The sequence below is a fragment of the Myotis daubentonii genome, chromosome 11, assembly GCF_963259705.1.
Source record: "Myotis daubentonii chromosome 11, mMyoDau2.1, whole genome shotgun sequence".
Classification (NCBI taxonomy): Eukaryota; Metazoa; Chordata; class Mammalia; order Chiroptera; family Vespertilionidae; genus Myotis; species Myotis daubentonii.
The window spans coordinates 63,116,038-63,134,362 of record NC_081850.1 but is presented as its reverse complement, the minus strand read 5'-3'; the positions used below and the strand labels follow the sequence as shown (position 1 = coordinate 63,134,362).

General features: G+C 45.9%; 1 protein-coding gene across 8 annotated transcripts in view; it reads right to left on the bottom strand.

The window, feature by feature from the left end:
- Positions 1-15,777, bottom strand: part of PALM2AKAP2 (PALM2 and AKAP2 fusion) — a 282,463-nt gene extending 266,686 nt beyond the window's left edge. For 3 of the 8 annotated variants that reach the window (XM_059657613.1, XM_059657609.1, XM_059657615.1), the window contains exon 1: positions 15,428-15,765. In XM_059657613.1, coding sequence (XP_059513596.1) covers positions 15,428-15,472 — 45 coding nt within the window. In that variant the 5' untranslated portion in view covers positions 15,473-15,765. Of the gene's footprint in view, positions 1-15,427 lie in introns of all 8 variants that reach the window. The other 5 variants (XM_059657607.1, XM_059657610.1, XM_059657608.1 and 2 more) reach the window with 3 other exon arrangements.
- Between the last annotated feature and the right edge of the window lie 2,548 nt (positions 15,778-18,325).

The following is an 18,325-nucleotide window of genomic DNA, read 5'->3' as shown; positions in this document are numbered from 1 at the left end:
ACCCTGACGTGTTCATTCGGTGCAAACCACAGGTACAAAGTCCACCGCACATTTTGGAATCCGGTGACTTTCATTTCAGAGGGAACTAAATGAGAGATGGCGCATTTTTGTTTGTTGTTTTTATTATGAAATTCACATGTAGCAATAATTAACCCCAAGGCTTCCTGGCTCACGTACATGCCCCCTTCCCTGGTGGTCCAGAGTAAGGTATGCAATGGGGAGGGGGACTATGGACGCTACTACCCGTCAGTCAGAGTTGACACAGGGATGAAAACCATTTGCCATTAAGCTTGAAGCTTTACCCTTTTTGAGAAACTTGCATTTTCGTGGGAAATTCTGGAAAATAAAAAAAGCTTCAAGCCTAAATGAATGAATCCCCACTGTATTCATCATTTAGCCTAAATGAATGAATCCCCATGGACTCCCTAAGGAATCCATAAAGATGAAAGTAAATACTTAATGCAACGAATCGCTAATGCTGAAGTATGGAAAATACAGCTGGTCACCCCCTAATGTTTTACTACATCAGTAGTGCTCTAAGGGTTTGCTTTGTCCCCCCGGGAACATTTAGCAATGTCTAGAGACATTTTGCTTGTCATGAGGTGGCACAGATGCTACTGGCATCTACTAGATAGAGACCCAGGATACTGCTAACCATCTCGCAATGCAGAGGACAGCCTCCCATGGCAAAGAATGATCTGGTCTAAACTGTCAATAGTGCCACAGTTGAGAAACCCTGCACGACAGGGTTGGCTTCCTGTTCCCCAAGCAGCTTCTCAGAAGTAGCCCAGATAGAGAATGCCATGGTCAAGTGTATATAAGACCAGAAGGGAAAAGCCATCCATTTGCAGAGTGAGCAGCCATGAGTCTCCACGCCGCTGCTCAGTCCAGCATGTTCATGTGGCCAGCCCAAGTATTGTATTCATCATTTTTTTAACCTGATTTCACAATTATGGCTCTGCTATCTTCCAGAACCTTGGGCAAGTTGAAAATATTTACCAAAGCACCAAAGTCCCTTTGTAAATTTCCAGGAAGACAAGAATCAAAATCGCAGCTGGCTGGCCCTTTTGAACAAGAAAGGGAATGGGGGCAGAAAGGAAACACGGAATGACTCAGAGGCCAGAGTGGACTCTGCCACCGTAGGCCACCAGCAGCTTGTTCCTGAGGGCATGCCATGTGCAAATGCAGGCATTGGCCCTACAGGCTCCATGAGGTTACTGACCCCTAGTGAAGGGCTAACCGGTGACGAATGAGGAGGTGGCTGGTCAGTTACTCTTTCCTGGCTTCCTGCTCAGACTCAGGGAATATTGTGGGCGTGTTCTTTGACTCCCATTCTGACACTTGACCCTTAAAGTCCCCAGGGGAGCAGAATGAGGGTTTTAGCAATTTCTGGGGAGAAAGAAAAATGACCTCGAGAATCAGCGGTGCTTTTCCTCTATCCTCTCAGTTTCTAGCAATAGAAAAATGCTTTCAAATGTCATCACATGTTTAGATGGGCCAAACCATTACCTTTAAGAGATCAGAGTTTCTGGCTTTCGAAAGAAAACAACCTTCAGTTGGCTTAGAGAGGAAGGATAGTCTACAAGAAAATCCTACAGTAGCAAAACTCCCACGCGAGCTCTTTAGTGAATGCAAGTTTCTCACAGTGGCAACCCTAAAAACAGTGAAAAGGTTGTCAGACATGACTTCTTGGTTTGACTGCCAGCAAGGAGACAAAGGTTATTTCTTTAGCTAAAAGATTCCTAGAGCCTCATAGAAGATGTGCTACCCAGAGCAAAGGTTGGCGAAGTTTTTCTATAAAGGGTCAGATGGTGAATATCTTAGGCTTTGCAGGCCATATGGTCTCTGTTGGGACTACCCAGCTCTGCCCAGCATGAAGTCAGCCGGCCACAGTACATAAATGACGGGGAATGGCTGTGTTCCAATAAAACTTTATCTGTGGACACTTAAATCTGAATTTCATATAATTTCCACATGTCATAAAATATTCTTAAAATTTTTTTCCCAACCACTAAGAAATGTATCAACCATACATTGCTCCCGGGCAATTGTTTTCTAGCCCTTGGACTAGACAGCACATTGGAATTTCCACTCATTGTTAATTCTGAAACTGCCATATAATATTGATTTCCCTTCTTGTCTCCTAGTGGTTCTGAGAGCACACCAGTAAAATTGATCAATGAAAGAACAAACAAACAAGACAAATAAATCAACCATCACAGCACTCACTACCAAAACACCCAGGCTGGGAATGAGCTGGTTGTAACTACTGTGTGCTTCATTTGCAACACGCCACAAGGCCCCATCTTGCTCAATGTAGTATAAGATATATGGCTTGCTGAAGGCTAGCAGTCCAGTGGTAATTTTAAACTCACCCAGTGTGAACAATCTTCTTGTTTAGTCTTTGCAGTTTTACATTATCTCAAGGTTGGGCCAAGGGTAGGGGGCGGAGAGTGGCTGGGAAATGCACCAATTTCTGAAATCCAGTTGCATTCCTCCCTCAAGCACACATTAAGCCATTTCTTATTCTCCAGAAAGGATATGTCGAATGCTCACAACACATTGCTTGAAAACACATTAATGTATAGAGGAGGCACTCTTAAAAAATGTTTTTATTGATTTTTGAGCGAGAGGAAGGAAGAGGGAGAGAAACACCAATTGACTGCCTACTGCATGCCCCCTACTGGGGATCAAGCCAGCAACCGGGGCATGTGCCCTGATTAAGAATTGAACCAGTGACCTCTCAGTGCATGGGACAATGCTCAACCAACTGAGCCACACCAGCCAGAGCTGAGGCGGCACTCTTAACCTTCCAATACATATCCTACCTCCTTACAAACACGTTATAATTTAAAACTGAGTATTATCACAGTCACCATGGAGGAGTGAAGCACAGACCTGGAAAAAGTGGGTTCTGAACACAGCTGTGAATGCAGTGTATGTGAAGGGGATGAGGTTGCCAGATAAAATACGGGACACCATTTCAATCTGAATTTCAGTTAACCAACAAGTAATTTTTTAATATAAAAGTCTGTCCCGTGTAATAACTGGCATCCTGCTATTTTTAATTGCTAAATGTGATGCCCCTGGTAGAGGGCAGTGAAAAAAGGAGCCAGGCTAGAGCAGAAGGTAGTTGGTAGGGAAAAGCACACATTCGTTATAGGTATGGGAGGGGTATTTATTATGAAACAGTCATCCACCAAAGACTGGGAACCCCAGTTTCTTGTTCTGGTTTACCCTCCCACTCCTAACTGTTCTCAGAATCCTTCAAGTCAGGGTGTCAAGTTGGGCCAAGCAGAAGTGCTCACATTCCAGTGTTTGACACGATTTAAAACACCGTGAGTACTTCCTGGGGGGAGTTCTGAGGGCTGTTCCGTATCATGACTTCTGGTGGTTATACAACTCCACATATGTTACAATTCACAGATGTGGCCCTACCAGTTTGGTTCAGTGGGTAGAGAATCGGCCCAAAGACTAAAGGGTATTAACAACAACAACAAAGCAGCTAGCTTTCCAGGTTCTTTTGAAAACGGAGAAGGCCCTGGGCTTGTATTCCCTCCAAGGGCCATCAGCTGGAGGTGAGTACTGCCTGTCCCCGGAGGAGCACATCCTCTCCTGGGCACCACAGTCCCCAAATCTCAGCGGTTAAATCAACCTGGCACCTGTGCATATCTGGTTTCTAACGCCTGGTGTAGGCGGTTCAGCAGGGTGTCTGGCACAGGGAAGCTCTTAGGAACGGGGAGGCCCTTCCTCTCTCCCCTGACAAGAAGCTACAGGACAAAGTTCCCATCTTTTGCTCGCTTTCTGAGCTCCGTGTGCCCGTCTCCCTATGAGTGATGTCCTGCTCCTGCCCCTCTATTGCGAAGCCGCTCTGCTTCCAGCTCTTCTCTGTGGACCCAGGCTTGGAGCAGGCGGAAGGCTGGACTCACCCACAGGCAGACACAGTGACAAGTCGAGACGGAGAGATGATGGGCTCACAATGGTGGGCTACTCACTGTTCTGCAGTGGGATTTTACTTGCTTTCAGGAGTAGCAGTATTTCCTCTCGGGTCCACCCATATTACCTGTGAACTTTAAGAGCTTTGTATTTCCTAGTTGATCATGTCTTCTAGCTTTAATGAGATATGGTTGACCAAAAAAATTTGTATATATTTAAGGTGTACAACATGATCTCTTGATGTACATATATTATGAAATGATGACTACAATCAAGCTAATTAACACATACATCACCCCAGTTACCATTTCCTTGTGTGTCATGAGAACACTTGAGACCTACTCTCTCAACAAATTTCAAGTGTACAGCATTTTTTTTACTATAGTCATCATGCTGCACATTAGGTCTCCAGAATTTATTCATTTATAACTGAAAGTTGTGCCCTTTGATCAATATCTCTTCTTTTCCCCACCCCCTAGCCTCTGGTAACTTTGACTTTTTTTAAGATTCCACATGTAAGTAAGATCATACGGTATTTGTCTTTCTGTGTCTGGCTTATTTCACTTAGCATAATGTCTGCAAGGTAGATTCACATGGTCACAAATGGCATAATTTTCTTATTTTTTAGGGCTAAGTAATATTCCATTGTAGATATATACCACGTTTTCTTTACCCATTCATCTGTCAATAGACACAGGATTTTCCATATTGTGGCTACTGTGAATAATGCTGCAATGAACATATGAGTGTAGATATCTCTCTGAGAGAGTGATTTTATTTCCTTGGTATATATACCTAGAAGTAGGATTGCTGGATCAAATGCTAGTTCTATTTTCACATCTTGAGGAACCTCCATATGGTTTTCCACTTTTTAGATCTTCCATGCCTCACAGTTCTACTGGGGCAAAGAAATTTTCAGACCACTTCCTATCCCATTACAGGGAGCAAGTATTACCAAATCTGATTGACAAGTCAGGCCATTGAAACTCAGATAAAGGGTTACTATTTAAAAAAAAATAAGGGACTCATACAATTTCACACCAAAAACAAACAATTTGATTAACAAATGGGCAGAGGACCTGAACAGACATTTCTCCAAAGAGGATATACAGATGGCCAATAGACAAATGAAAAGATGTTTAATGTCACTAATCATCAGAGAAATGCAAATTAAAACCACAATGAGATATCACCTCACACCTTTCAGAATGGCTATCATCAATAAATCAACAAAAAATAGGTGTTGGGGAGGCTGTGGAGAAATGGGAACCCTCGTGCAGTGTTGGTAGGACTGCAGATTGCTGCAGTCACTGTGGAAAGCAGTGTGGAGTTACCTAAAATAATTAGAAATGGAGCTGCCTTGTGTCCCAGTGATTCCAATTCTGGGTACTTATCTGAAGAAATTCAAAACACTAATTAAAAACGTATATGTCCCCTTATGTTCATTGCAGCATTATTTACAACAGCCAAGATATGGAAGCAACCTAAGTGTCCATGGATAGACAAATGGATAAGAAGACGTAGTGCATAAATAGAATGGAATATTACTCAGCCTTAAAAAAATAAAATCTTACTATTTGTGACAACATAGATGGACCTAGAGGGTATTATACTAAGAGAAATGAGTCAGGCAGATAATAATGACAAATACCATATGATTTCACTTATACATGGAATCTTAAAGAACAAAGTAAAACAGAAACCAACTCACAGATACAGAGAACAAACTGGTGGTCACTAGATGAGAGGGGGCTCAGGAGCTGGGTGAAAAACATGAAAGGGATTAAGAAGCAGAAACTACCAATTATTAAAATAGTCGCAGGAATATAAAGTATAGCATAGGGAATATAGTCAAAACACTGTAGTAACTATATATGGTGCCAGGTGGATACTAGACTTATTGAGGTGGTCACTTCGTAAGATATATAAATACCTAATCACTATGTTTTACAACTGAATCTAATAAATGTCCACTGTAATTGAAAAAGAAAAGAATAAGTAAAGCAAGAAAGAGCCAGAGCCTTCCTTAGTTTTTTCCACTGTCTAGGGAGAGGGGAGAGAGGAAAACTAAAGACTAAAAGGCTAACAACAAAACTGTATAAAAATCTTCATATTCCTTTAAGTATTAGATTTTAAGATTTTAAAAGATTTGACTTCAAGGGATTTTAGCAACATGCAAAGAATAGCAATAAAATAAATTTGAAATTTAAAAAGACTAACCAGGAGCCTGGGGGGAAGCCACTGGATTGATTCCATGCCTCTCAGCCAAGAGCCGCCACCTGTCCTAGACCCCAGCCTATCTATCATGTCACATGTGGGACAGGCACACTGTCCCAGCTGCCCAAATCCTGAAGCCCCGGGTGGTATCCAGTTGCCTCAAAGTTGTTGGCATTATCACTCAAACTCCAGGAAAGAAGATCCCCTGCCGACCACCAAAGGGGTTAAATCTTCAAGCATGTTTTTTGCTTAAGAAGAACATTTTTTTTATAACCCTCAACGTTTTAAGTTTCAGCCCTGAATTTAAAAATAAAGTGAATACTCAGATGACTGGTTATAATTTAGAAGAAAGGGTGGGGGAGGGGAATCCCACCCACCTAGAATAGAAAGTAAACCAGTAGAATTCAGCAAAAACAGTGAGGGCAGGTTTTACACATGCCTTGAAGACATTTGGTAGCGCACTGACTCTTAAGAGCCCAAAAGCCCGTGGGGTAGTAACATAGGCCGCCCGAGGGGAAATGATGGGCAGGGAGATGAGTTCTGACATCTGGCCCACTGCCCTTTCATCTTGGGGGAGCATGTGGCTTTCTTTCCCCTTCCATCTTAGGCAAGGGAAAGGTACCAGGCTGCCCTTCCTTTCTTGTGGCTAAGTCCGTATGATGCTACAGAAGCACTGATACTAGAGTCAAAGACTTACCCCCAAAGTATTTTTAACATCTGCTCAAGCATTATGGAAATAGGCTGGTCTCTGTGTGTCTGTCTCTCTGTGTGTATGTGTTTCATAATCTCCTTTTGAAGATTTTCATTCAACATGAGACGAATGAAAAAGACTGACATAATAATGAACCAAGGGCACATGTCGCTCCAGCATGCACCGCCCCACACAAACCTCTGCTTCTGCTGGCATTTCCTGTCAGAAATAGGTCTCAGCTGTGCGGGACTCGCCCAACCCCACAGCCCTCATCTGTGCACTTTCCTCTGTCAAGTTCACCCCACGGCCATTGCCCACCGTCCATCCATGCTCTCTTCAGCCGCATCTGTACGGTGTGGCCTCTGTGTTTTGTGTTTTAAGACAGAGAAGAGTCTGGGTGAGGATGAATCCTTCTGAATATGAAGGTTTGGCTCAAACAGTGGCTGCTACAAAAAAGAGTAAGGGAAGCCTGTATGACATCTTTGCAAGAATAAACTCCTCTTAGATAAGCCAACGACAAGCCATGCTTGTGTGCACCCAGACTGGCTTAGGAGAATCACTGACCATCATTAAGTAAACAAACTTCAGTTACTGCCCCTCCCGGGCAGTAACTGCTAGAGTTGCCCACAGGCAAAGCAGCTGCATTGAGATGCAGTGTCTGCAGGCTGGAGTGGCTGCCACAAGGCTTGATTGGCTGATCTGCTAGGGGACCTCTCCATCTATGGCAGGGGTCCTCAAACTACGGCCAGGGCCCGCAGGCCACATGCAAATACAAATATTGTATTTGTTCCCGTTTTGTTTATTTACTTCAAAATAAGATATGTGCAGTGTGCATAGAAATTTGTTCATAGTTTTTTTTTAAAACTATAGTCTGGCCCTCCAATGGCCTGAGGGACAGTGAACTGGCCCCCTGTTTAAAAAGTTTGAGGACCCCTGATCTACGGCATTGTAATATGTATGGTACATCTCTCTCAAAAGGCCTCCCACTGCACTGCTGGGTGTCTGCTCTACTGCATGACTTCCTCTCTTACCAAGGCACCCCCTAGGACGACCCCAAGTGAGTTTTGCTGCCCATTGTTTTGCTCAGCCAATCCCAAGCAGACCCTTCCAACAGGTATCTTTAAGTGACCAGTAGTCAGAAAAAATTCACTTTATTTAAATAAATTAAAGCAAGTCCCAAGACAAAGACCTCCTCTTGATGTGAAAGGAACACAATTCCATCTCTCTCAAACCGAGCTATGTTTAAGCTCTCACTAATTAAGACCGAATGTGGTCTTTTATTCCATGTCACTTCTTCAAAATATACACACGTCACAAACCCTTGAGCATGTGACGACAGGCATGTGGCACGTATCAAGACTCAGGCCATGTGTCTTCTACCTCTTCATCAGGGATCTCAAAGAGCATGTCCCAGAGCAGCAGCTAGAGCTGGGAGCAGCACCCCTGGGCACTCGTTAGAAATGGAAATTCTCAGGCCCCACCCCAGACCTACTGACCCCCAAAACACTCTGGGAGTGGGGTCCAGTAATCTGTGTGTTACAGAGCCCTCCAGGTGATCCTAATGCACTGAAGTTTGAGAATCTGTGTCCCTCCATTTCTGGCAAAAAGTCTATGCCCAAGTTGCTCCTAGTATTAGAAGTTCTGAGCCTAATTGGATGTCCCTATATTGTCTATTACTTGAGAGTAATACATTGAAATCATCTCACACACCCTGGGTGATATGTGATAGGCTCAGATTTGCATACCTTGTTCCTTTTTTTAAAATATATTTTATTGATTTTTTTTTTACAGAGAGGAAGGGAGAAGGATAGAGAGTTAGAAACATCGATGGGAGAGAAACATCGATTGGCTGCCTCCTGCATACCCCCGACTGGGGATGTGCCCGCAACCAAGGTACATGCCCTCAACCAGAATCAAACCCGGGACCCCTCAGTCCACAGGCCAACGTCTATCACTGAGCCAAACCAGTTTGCATACCTTGTTCTTAAAGATACTTCTGTAATAACAGGACTTTCTCACTTCAAGGTACTAATTGTCTTTTAAGTTTTTCTGTTAATTTTGAGACAGCAATCACCTACCTAGATGGGAATATTCTGAAATACAATGTCAGTGATTGCAAGGAGCTGACATAATATCAAAAGATATAGCAAAAAGCACTTTTTCCCCAATGATCCAAATATTTGGAGACCAAACTCACAAAGTCCTGGTGAAAATACAACCTGCTGTTGTAACATTATGAAAGATCCAGGGCGTGCGGTATCCTTATGACATTCAAATAAGTTAAGCATAAGGAAAGCACATTGTAAAGTTCAAGCTCTACCTACATCTGGAGGTCACAAAAGGTCGACCTGTTGACCAAAAGAAATTTTATTGTGTCAACATTAAAATTTGATACATGAACTGTATCAAAACTGTATCTGCCTTCCAGGTTCTCACAATTTCCCACTCGATCTGTGTCACTCATTTATGTTACGTGCTGGCCACCGGGGCCTTTTGCAACTCCTGCCCACCATACACAATTCTTTTTATTGTTATTACTCTCCTCATGTGTTGGAAACTTTCAGCAGTTACTATCTTCATCTGAAATTTCTCAGCTTGGAAAAAATGTTGAATTGAATTGACTTCATCTTTAGCCCTTGGTGTCCACTCTCTGTGTAAAGATGCATGAGTTATGATTTGTTGATTAACTTAGTATAAATAAAACACTGTTTTTTCTGCATCCTTGCTCTGAGCATTTCACATTAAATTCTCAAATAACTTTCAGAGTAATTCCATGAGGTGGGTAAGATCATTATGCCCATCTGACAGATGAGGAAACCGAGACACAGGAAGGTCACACAGACACTAGCAGAACAGCCAAACTTGAGCCAACGCTTTGGACACCAGAATCCATGCTCGTTAACTTGTGCTGCCAGCCCAAGGGACCATGGTGAATGCCCATTTGATGTCTCAGTCATTGTCATACCACATGATGACCAACTCTTACTGCCAAGCGAGTTGGTAACATCTCCAAAAGGGATCAGTGATAAAATGTGGGTACTTCAAAGGACCCACAGCAGGGTTCCCAGAAGTGTTGAGTAGCCCCAAAGAAATGTAGACTTGCCTCTACTGAGCCCTGGTTTTCCTCTAAATATTGACAAATCGTAACCCATATGCCTCCTGGTGGCTTTTTAATAACGACTGCTATATTTCTCAGGCCCTTGCCCAAAAAGCTGCTCTTTGGCCCAAGAAGCTAAAGCCTGAACTACTCAGAGGTACCCAAAAAAGCGTCTAGAGAGGTGTATGGCCCTTGTGAATGTTTGTGCAAGGCCTGCCTCAGCACTCCCAGAGTCGGCAATGGCTCCAAAGGGGCTCCAAGTGTTAACTATCTGCTGGGTGCCCCTACAGGCTCAGCTGGGGTGACCCCTTCCTCAGCACCAATGTCCTGGACAACCCATTTTGGGGGGGGGGTCTTGACTTGGAACTTTAGAAGCAGGGCATCATCTGTGTCTCTGAGATGGAAGATAACAAATAAGGGGCCAGCATATTCAATTCTCCAGTCCTTTGCCAGCTGCCTGCCACTGGCAGAGATTCACAGGACACATGTATGGGGGTGGCCCCATAACCTTGTCATTTTCGTGACTGTAGGCTTGGGTTTAAGTCTGTTAGCCCCCTGAGGGATCCCTGACCTGGGCAGTGGGGCTGGGCTGGATCTTTTGCTCAGGCTCTGCAGGCCCATCTAAGAGGCTTGGGGAAAAGCAGGCTGCTTGGCCTCCTTGGCCCCTGGTCCCACACTCCAGCCCTGGTACGTAAGGCCTTATGAAGAGGCGCTGAGAGATGAATCCAAGGCAACACCAAAAGTGTTTCCCTGCAAAGTGCAGGGCAGAGCCAGCCTGCACTACCCACCTACACACAGGCCTTCTCAACAGAAAACAGGGTAAGGTAGAGCCACAGACCCACTACCCCCACCCTTGAGGCAAGCGTTTCAAGAGGGACAGGGGCCCAAAGTGAGACTCAGAAAAGGGCAGATTCCGAAGAGGCACATCCAGGCCCACCTAACCCCAAACTCACCCCAGCCCTTCCCCCACCCTCCTAGGACTCTAGCTCAGAAGGATCCTATGGCAGCACCAACCCCTAGCAGAGCGCCCATCCAAGGCCAGCTGTGCCACTAACACAAAGAACTGAGAGTCAGGAGAGCCTGGACTCAGTACACTTCCTCCACATTTCATTGTGTGAGCTTGGATAGCTCTGCATGTTCAATTGTAAAGTGGAGATAATGAGACCTACCTCGAACAGTTCAGAATTAAGGTAATGTGTAGGTTGCTTTTAAAAAACATAAAGTGCTGTACAAATGCAAAAGATCATTTTTATTATTCCATAGAGTGGGTTCTGATTCAATGACAACATTTACTAAAGACAGAGTGTAGGCGACACTGACATCTCCTATCTCAGCACATAGGCACACACTCAGGTTGGTCCCTGGAGCAGGCCCGAGGCCTTGTCCATTTGGCTCTGAGGACTTTTGCCCAAGACCAGCTCTGTGATATTTAGTTATCTTTGCATGTGCCCAAGGAAAACTCTCTTCCTCTTGGATGTGCAGATATCACATCTTCCCCGAGAGTTGGTTTCCATTGAGACCCAGCACTTCTTCCCCAAGGGACTGTTACTCATTCAGTTCCAGCTTCCATCGGATGTTCCCATGCGCTGAAACTCAGCTTGGAAGATTCTCAAAAGGATGTGGGCCTCCTGGTTTGTCTCAGACTTTCCCAATGTTACTGAGTCAGTCTGCTTCTCCCGCGTGGACACACACAGAGGCTGCTAGAAACAGTGGCACAGCGAGCTCACGGGAAAATTGTGAGAGGCTGCCACCGTCTTGGGAGCAGCTCAGAGTAATCGTCAAGATAGGGGCTCCAGTGCCCTGCAGTGTGGGTTCAAATCCTGGCTTGACATTATCTGTTAATGTTGGGCTCTTCATCTATAAAACATGGGTAACATAGTTGTTCTACCTCATCAGTTTGTTATTAGGATTAAATGACAGAGTGGGTGTTAAAATGCACTTCAGTCTCACTACTGAGCTTGTACTGTTGCCGACTGACTTAACTTCTTCATGTCTTTGGCTTTTCCTTTCTCATACTAACTGATCCAAATAAATAATAAAAAAACCTAACAACAAACAAATAAGTAAATGCTTTCTGCTCATTGGGAAGGTTATGCTGTTATTTTATATTTTATTTTACCCCCAATTCAAACCTTGCTCAAATGTCTCCTCTCTGGGGAAGTGTTCACAGGTCCTCCAAGTTGGTTTACATGCCCCAGGAGTGTGCTCATTTGCATCAGGGCTCCTGGCTCTGTGCTGTATTGTTTATGTGCTTTTCTATTTCCTTCATTAGACTGTTGACAGCTTAAGGTTAAAAAACAAACAAATGCATATCACACCGTGCCTTGGTGAATAATGTTCCATAAATGACAACTGTATTACCAATCACTGGATTTGTCAATCACATTCATTCTGCCACAGAAGCATTTTGCTGTCTTTTAACTTTACAGCTTTGGGAGTGGGGAGTGTCCCTACAGATGAAAGGGGCACCTGGGAACAGAGACAGTGATCAAAGATGGACTTTGTGCTGCTTTTGGCAGGAAACAGAATGAGATTCATCTGTGCTCACTGACTGGTCTCTGGACTCAACTGGAAGATTCGGTTAAAGAGCCAGAGTTTTGGGGTATTTCATTCTCTTCAGATGACAGGGATGCTGCTCACAAGACCTTCCAGAACTTCCGTGCACCAAGGGTAAAATCTTCCCTCTGGTGGCTGAAACGTGGCGACACTGACTTTTGGGTGTTGCCAGTAACTTCCCAGGGGAAGCATTCTGCAACTACATGTTGAATGAATCCTCAGGTGACATCACTGCACCTGTGTCTGAAGAAGCCAGAAGAAGTAACTCTGAACAGAGCCTTGGCCTTCAGTGAGTGAAAGGAGAGGATAAAAATGGCTATTCGGACTTTCCCCTTCCGACAGGTTGCCTCTGACCCCCACAGGACAAGGCAGCAGTGCTGACAGGAATTGGGGGCTCTGCCTCAACACCATCCAATGGCAAATGTATTGCCAGGTACTTCACCTCCTATGCCACAGATAGGTAGAACTCATGAGTCCATCTTCCAGATGACCGAGCTGAGACCCAGACTAAAGACTGGCCCAGACCCACTGACTGTAGTCCCAGTCTATCTGCTCTGCCTCTTGGAGAGGAGCCCAAGCTGGTGAAGAGGTGAGGACTCGTCCTCATCCTCCCTCCCATCTCCATTGAGACTCCAGGAGAGCCCGGCTCTGAGGGCAGGCTTGTGAGCGCCTCCGGGACCCTTGAACACTGCAAGAAGGTGGCAGAGGCAGGGTTTGCTGGATTGGAGAGTGTGCACTAAAGCCAAAGCACGGCATAAAGTGAATGACTGATATGGTCACAAGACCCCCACTGCCCCCCTCTCTTTGTCACACACACACACACACACACACACACACACACACACACTCACACACACACACTTACAGAGTGATTTCACTATTAGAAAACCTGCACTGACAATAACATATACAGGGTGTCCCCCGCAGAAATGTATACACACTTTAACAACTGATAGCTGTTAAGTGAAATGTATTTTAATAAACACTGTCTATACATTTTGGGGGACCCTGTAATTCACTGAGGCTGATACATTCAAGAGAATCATCAATAGCTTCACAGTATCTAGGGAAACTCAAGTCCATAACTAAACAAGCACAAGTATTTGTGTTTATTCTTTGCACACACTCAGGAGAATTCTAAAAGACTGTCTAGATCTTTCTTGAAACTCCACTGGGCCCTACTGGGATTACTCAACCCCGTTTGGAAAGGGGTGGCCCCGGTGTTGGCTGCTCCTGGCTCCCCGTTCAGAAAGCAAGTCCTTTCATGAAGCTCAGCTGTTCCTCGGGCATCCAGCAAAGCTGGTCGTGCAAAGGCAGAAACTGTGCCAACTGTTGGGCACTTTCAGCAGCAGCCTGTGGGGGCAACCGACTGTTCTCTGGAGCAGCCACTTCAGGGACGGTTCAAGCAGCCTATTATTCAGTTGATATAAAAACACCCACCAGCTACATGGCACCAATAACTGAATGTCTCCATTCTTATCGAGCGCACGCCACACTGGCCACACTGCCTGGCCGCTCACTTCAGAAACCAGAAACAACTTCGTTAACCATCAAGATCCACATGCACGAAAGGGGAAGGGACAGAAAAGAAAGAGCAGCCCTCCTGAGCTCTGAGGACCAGAACTCAAAGATTGCTCGATGGGCAAACCACAGCATTTCAACATTGCCAACCAACTTTCTCACTTCAGTGGTGAACTCTCTAAGACATTTACGACTTGAAGAATTTGATAAAGAGGGTCTCAGAGCCATGGACACCATATCAAATGCTTCTTTAAAAAAAGAAGGGCCTGCATGCCCTTTTCCCAATGAAGAAGCTGTCCAAAGGATTTTAAAAACACTTTAATACGCGTTGCTTCCAAAACATTACACACTATTTCTCCAATAAATTTATGTGTTTCCAGGGAACTCCTGGACCAAAAGGGGGGAAAGAAAAGTACTTAAGTAGAAAAATGTCTGGAGATTCCTGTATGCCAATATGTTAACAGACCTTCTCTTTTAATTGTTATTATTTCATATAGCAGCAGTAATCATTCCCTCATCTGCAAAGGAAATATATAATCCAGCTGTGGTGGCTCCAGTAAAAATACCACATCTGTAGATCATTGGCAACACTGTGGAAGCTTGCTCAAATCTAGGCAGTCTCCGAGAGTTCGTTCTCTCTCTCTCTCTCTCTCTCTCTCTCTCTCTCTCTCTCTCTCTCTCTCCATATGGGTACACTTTTCTGAAAGTGCATATACAATTAGCCAAAACTGGTTGCTCCTTTGTATGCTGAAAGTAGGTTTTTACATTATCCATACCCATAAGAGAGAGGTTCTGTTGGAATATTATTCCCAGGACCCACATAAGCTATGAGAAATCCCCAGACCCTTCCAGGGTGGTGGCTTGGGCCAGTGCCCTTGTCAATATCAAGTAGAACAGGGAAAATTAACGCTCCTGCCTGGTTTCAGGGAGGAGGTTCTACCGCGTGGCTGGCAGCGGGGCCGGCTGCTGGTTTTCCACTTAGCAGAGAACGGTTTCCGCAGAGGGGATGGCAGCGCCGTTCTGGTCACGGAGCTCTCGCTCTCCAGTGTATGAAGTCAGAGGTATCCCTGAGCACGGGGTGATAATATTCCAGGAATCACCGCCCCCCGCCCCAGCGCCCCCACTCCCAGCATCTCCCTCCAACCAAGTGTCTGTTTAGTCTTTCCCCAAAGCCCAGTAGCATCTTATTTCTAAGCCAATTTTCCACATTCAAATCCCCAGCCCAATGCGCGCCTGGGGGTTTCAATCTTGTAAAAGAAAAAGCAGCATAGCTGAGCCCTGACAGACTTTTATCCCCCCCCAACACATGCCCCGCGGCTACTGTGCTGGAATGTCGATGGCCCAAAACACTCCAGGACCCTTTGCATCCCAGACAATAGAGCAAGAAAATAAAATGAAAGTGGACTTACGGCTATGGCTTGCAGCCTTTCCTTGTGCAATTCTGCCTCTGCCATCCTGGAGAAGGGCACACAGGGAGGGGAAAGGAGAGAGAGAGAAAACACACGCTGTAGTCACTCAAGGAAATTGATGGGCACTTCGGGCGGGGGGCGGGCTTGGATAGACTCGGGGAGAGCCTAGGGGCGGCCGGGATCCGCTCAGGGGGCTGTGGGCAGAGCTGTGCGCGCGGCTGGCTCCCCGGCTGGCTGGCCCGGGCTCAGCCTCTGGCCCCCGCCCGCCCGGCCGCCTGGCTGCGCCCCAGCTCCGCGCTCACTGCAGCTCCCGCCGCCGCCGCTGGCCGCGCTCGTCGGAACGTGGGCCCAGGGCAGCCACTGGGAGGGCGCGCTGGCCCTGGGCTGGTTCTCCGCCCCGACGTCTGGGCCCTCGCTCCGCCCCCTGGGGTATGCGGGACCCTCGGACGGGACGCGGCCCCCAGAGGCTCTAGGAGGGAAGGAGGCCTTGGGGCGGGTGGGAGCGGGGTGGTCCCCAAGGCGCGGACAGGCAGCGCGCCTGCGGGCGGGCACTTGGGGCGCACTGCGAGCCGCTAGGGCGCACAGCCTGCGCTCCTGGGTGGACACGCGCTCTCTGGGGCAAGAGGAGGGGGCGCCTCCAGGGAGCAGATGCCAGCCAAGGGGCCTCTGGTTAAAAAAAAAGAGGGGAAAAAAAGTGGGGGGTGGAGGGGCTGAGCACATGCCCCAACGGTCCAGCTGAGGCCTCCAGTTTATGTCAGATGCTTGGGCTCCAAGTGGGGACATTTCCAATAGGGAAGTGTTGCCTCGCCCACATGCCTAGATGGCGGTACTGAAACCTCAAGGCCACCCGCCAGGGTCTAGGCTGCTGTGCGGCCAAATGTGTTTGTAGTCCTGGTGCTCAGTTAGGCTGGGCTGGACAGCTTATTAGCTGTGAGATCCTGGGCAACTCACTTAACCACTCTGAACCTCAGTTTCTTCATGAAAAAAACGGAGGGCCAAAGTTGCCCATAATGAATGAGATAAAGGTGCTTCGTACAGAGCAATCTGCTCTATCCTTACTCTGTGACATTCTGGGCTGAAATTCGTGAGTGTCTATACTTCAACACAGTCTAAAAGGAAAAGTAGAATCCGGGCACGCAAATACTTCACCTGCTGCCCAGCTGGGGTGGTTCAGAGGTTGAGTGTCCACCCATGAACCAGGAGGTCACGGTTCGATTCCCTGTCAGGGCACATGCCCTGGTGAGGGCTGGATCTCCAGTGTGGGGCATGCAGGAGGCAGCCAATCGATGATTCTCTCTCGTCAGTGATGTTTCTAACTCTCTCTCTCTCTCGCACTCCCTTCCTCTCTAAAATCAATAAAAATAATTTTTAATTAAAGATTAAATACTTCACCTCTTCATTACCAACACAGAAGACAGTGCTAGAGCACCTCTTCTGTGACAGGCACTGGGCAGGATGTGAGAGGTGGATAAGATCGGTCCAAAAATAAATAAATACTAAAATACAAATAAAATATTTCTTAACATTCAGGAGGGATCTGCTAGAATCCCCAACTTTCATAAGCAGACTTTCCTTCAAAATAACAGCAACAAACAACTAGGGTGTCCTTTTGAGATCCTTGATGCTTCTCAAATGCAGGATTTAAGAAGGTGTTTTAAAAGGTATACACATCGAATTTTGCCAAATCTCTTTCCTGGGCAAATTCTCACAACACAAAACTGCCTTTTCAACTTTCACGGAGGTTTTACCTGTCACTTGATGATCAATTACTCCCCTCCCTGAAGACTGAAGCAGCCACCCAAACAGTTTTATTGGTTGTTTTCCCTTCCTTTTCGTGATGGGTGTAGGTGGAGCTATTTGTGTCATAAAGCCAGGCCAATGACAGATTTGACAATCCCATTCCAATATACCCAAACTTCTACTTCTGGCTAAAACCCATCCGTGTCTTCAAACCTCTCACTTTCTCTTCACTTCCCGCACCAGCTCCCGTGAGAAAAGTCCTCTGAGGGTGTTTTGCTCACACATGAACAAAACTGTTATTACTTCAGGACAGTGACAGCGTAGCCAACAACAGTAGAAAATAACAGGATGAGGAAAGTGAGGCCAGAGAGGCGGAGAGACTCAGCCAGCGCCATAGAGCTGGGATAGAAACTCAGATTAGACTCCGCAGAGCCCGTGTTCTTAACACTCAGAGGAGCACAACAATGTGGATAGACTTAATGTCACTGAACTGTGCACTTAAAAGTGCTTTCATTGGCAAATTTTATGTTATGTATATTTTGCCACAATAAATTCTTAAAAAGGAGTCAAGGAAGAAGAAATGGGGTAGGAGAAGGGCCTGAGCACCCTTTAAAAGTTACCAGCTGGAAAGATCTGAACCTCAGGATGAGTAGAAGGATCAGGATTGATGGCACGTATCTGGGTGCCATTTACTTTGAGGTTATAGCTAAAGCAATGAGAATGGCCAGAGGGGAAAAATAGAAGAAGAGGAGAAAGCCCAGCTGAGGAGACCAAGAATGTATCATCTGAGGAGTAGAAGGAAAAATTAGGAGGGATATTTGTACCAAAAGCCACATCAGGAAGAAAGGGGTTTTCAATAAGGTCAGATGTTTCTGAGAGGTCAAGGACACAAACTAAGAAGAGGCCATTGGGAAGCCATGGGTGACACTGAAAGAGCAGCGTGTGTGTTGAGAATGAACCTGGAAGCAATTTACGGAGAGTGGAGAATGAAGCATCCATGAGAACAAACCACTCCTTTCAAATCCTTGCATGTGAAGGATGAAGGGGGAGGGGAGTGGTGGGGGGGGGGGTCAAGGGGAACTAGAAGGTGGTCTACGGGAAGCAGGATCAAGTTGAGGGTTATTAAGTCAGGTGAGACTTGAATGTTTCAGGACCAAA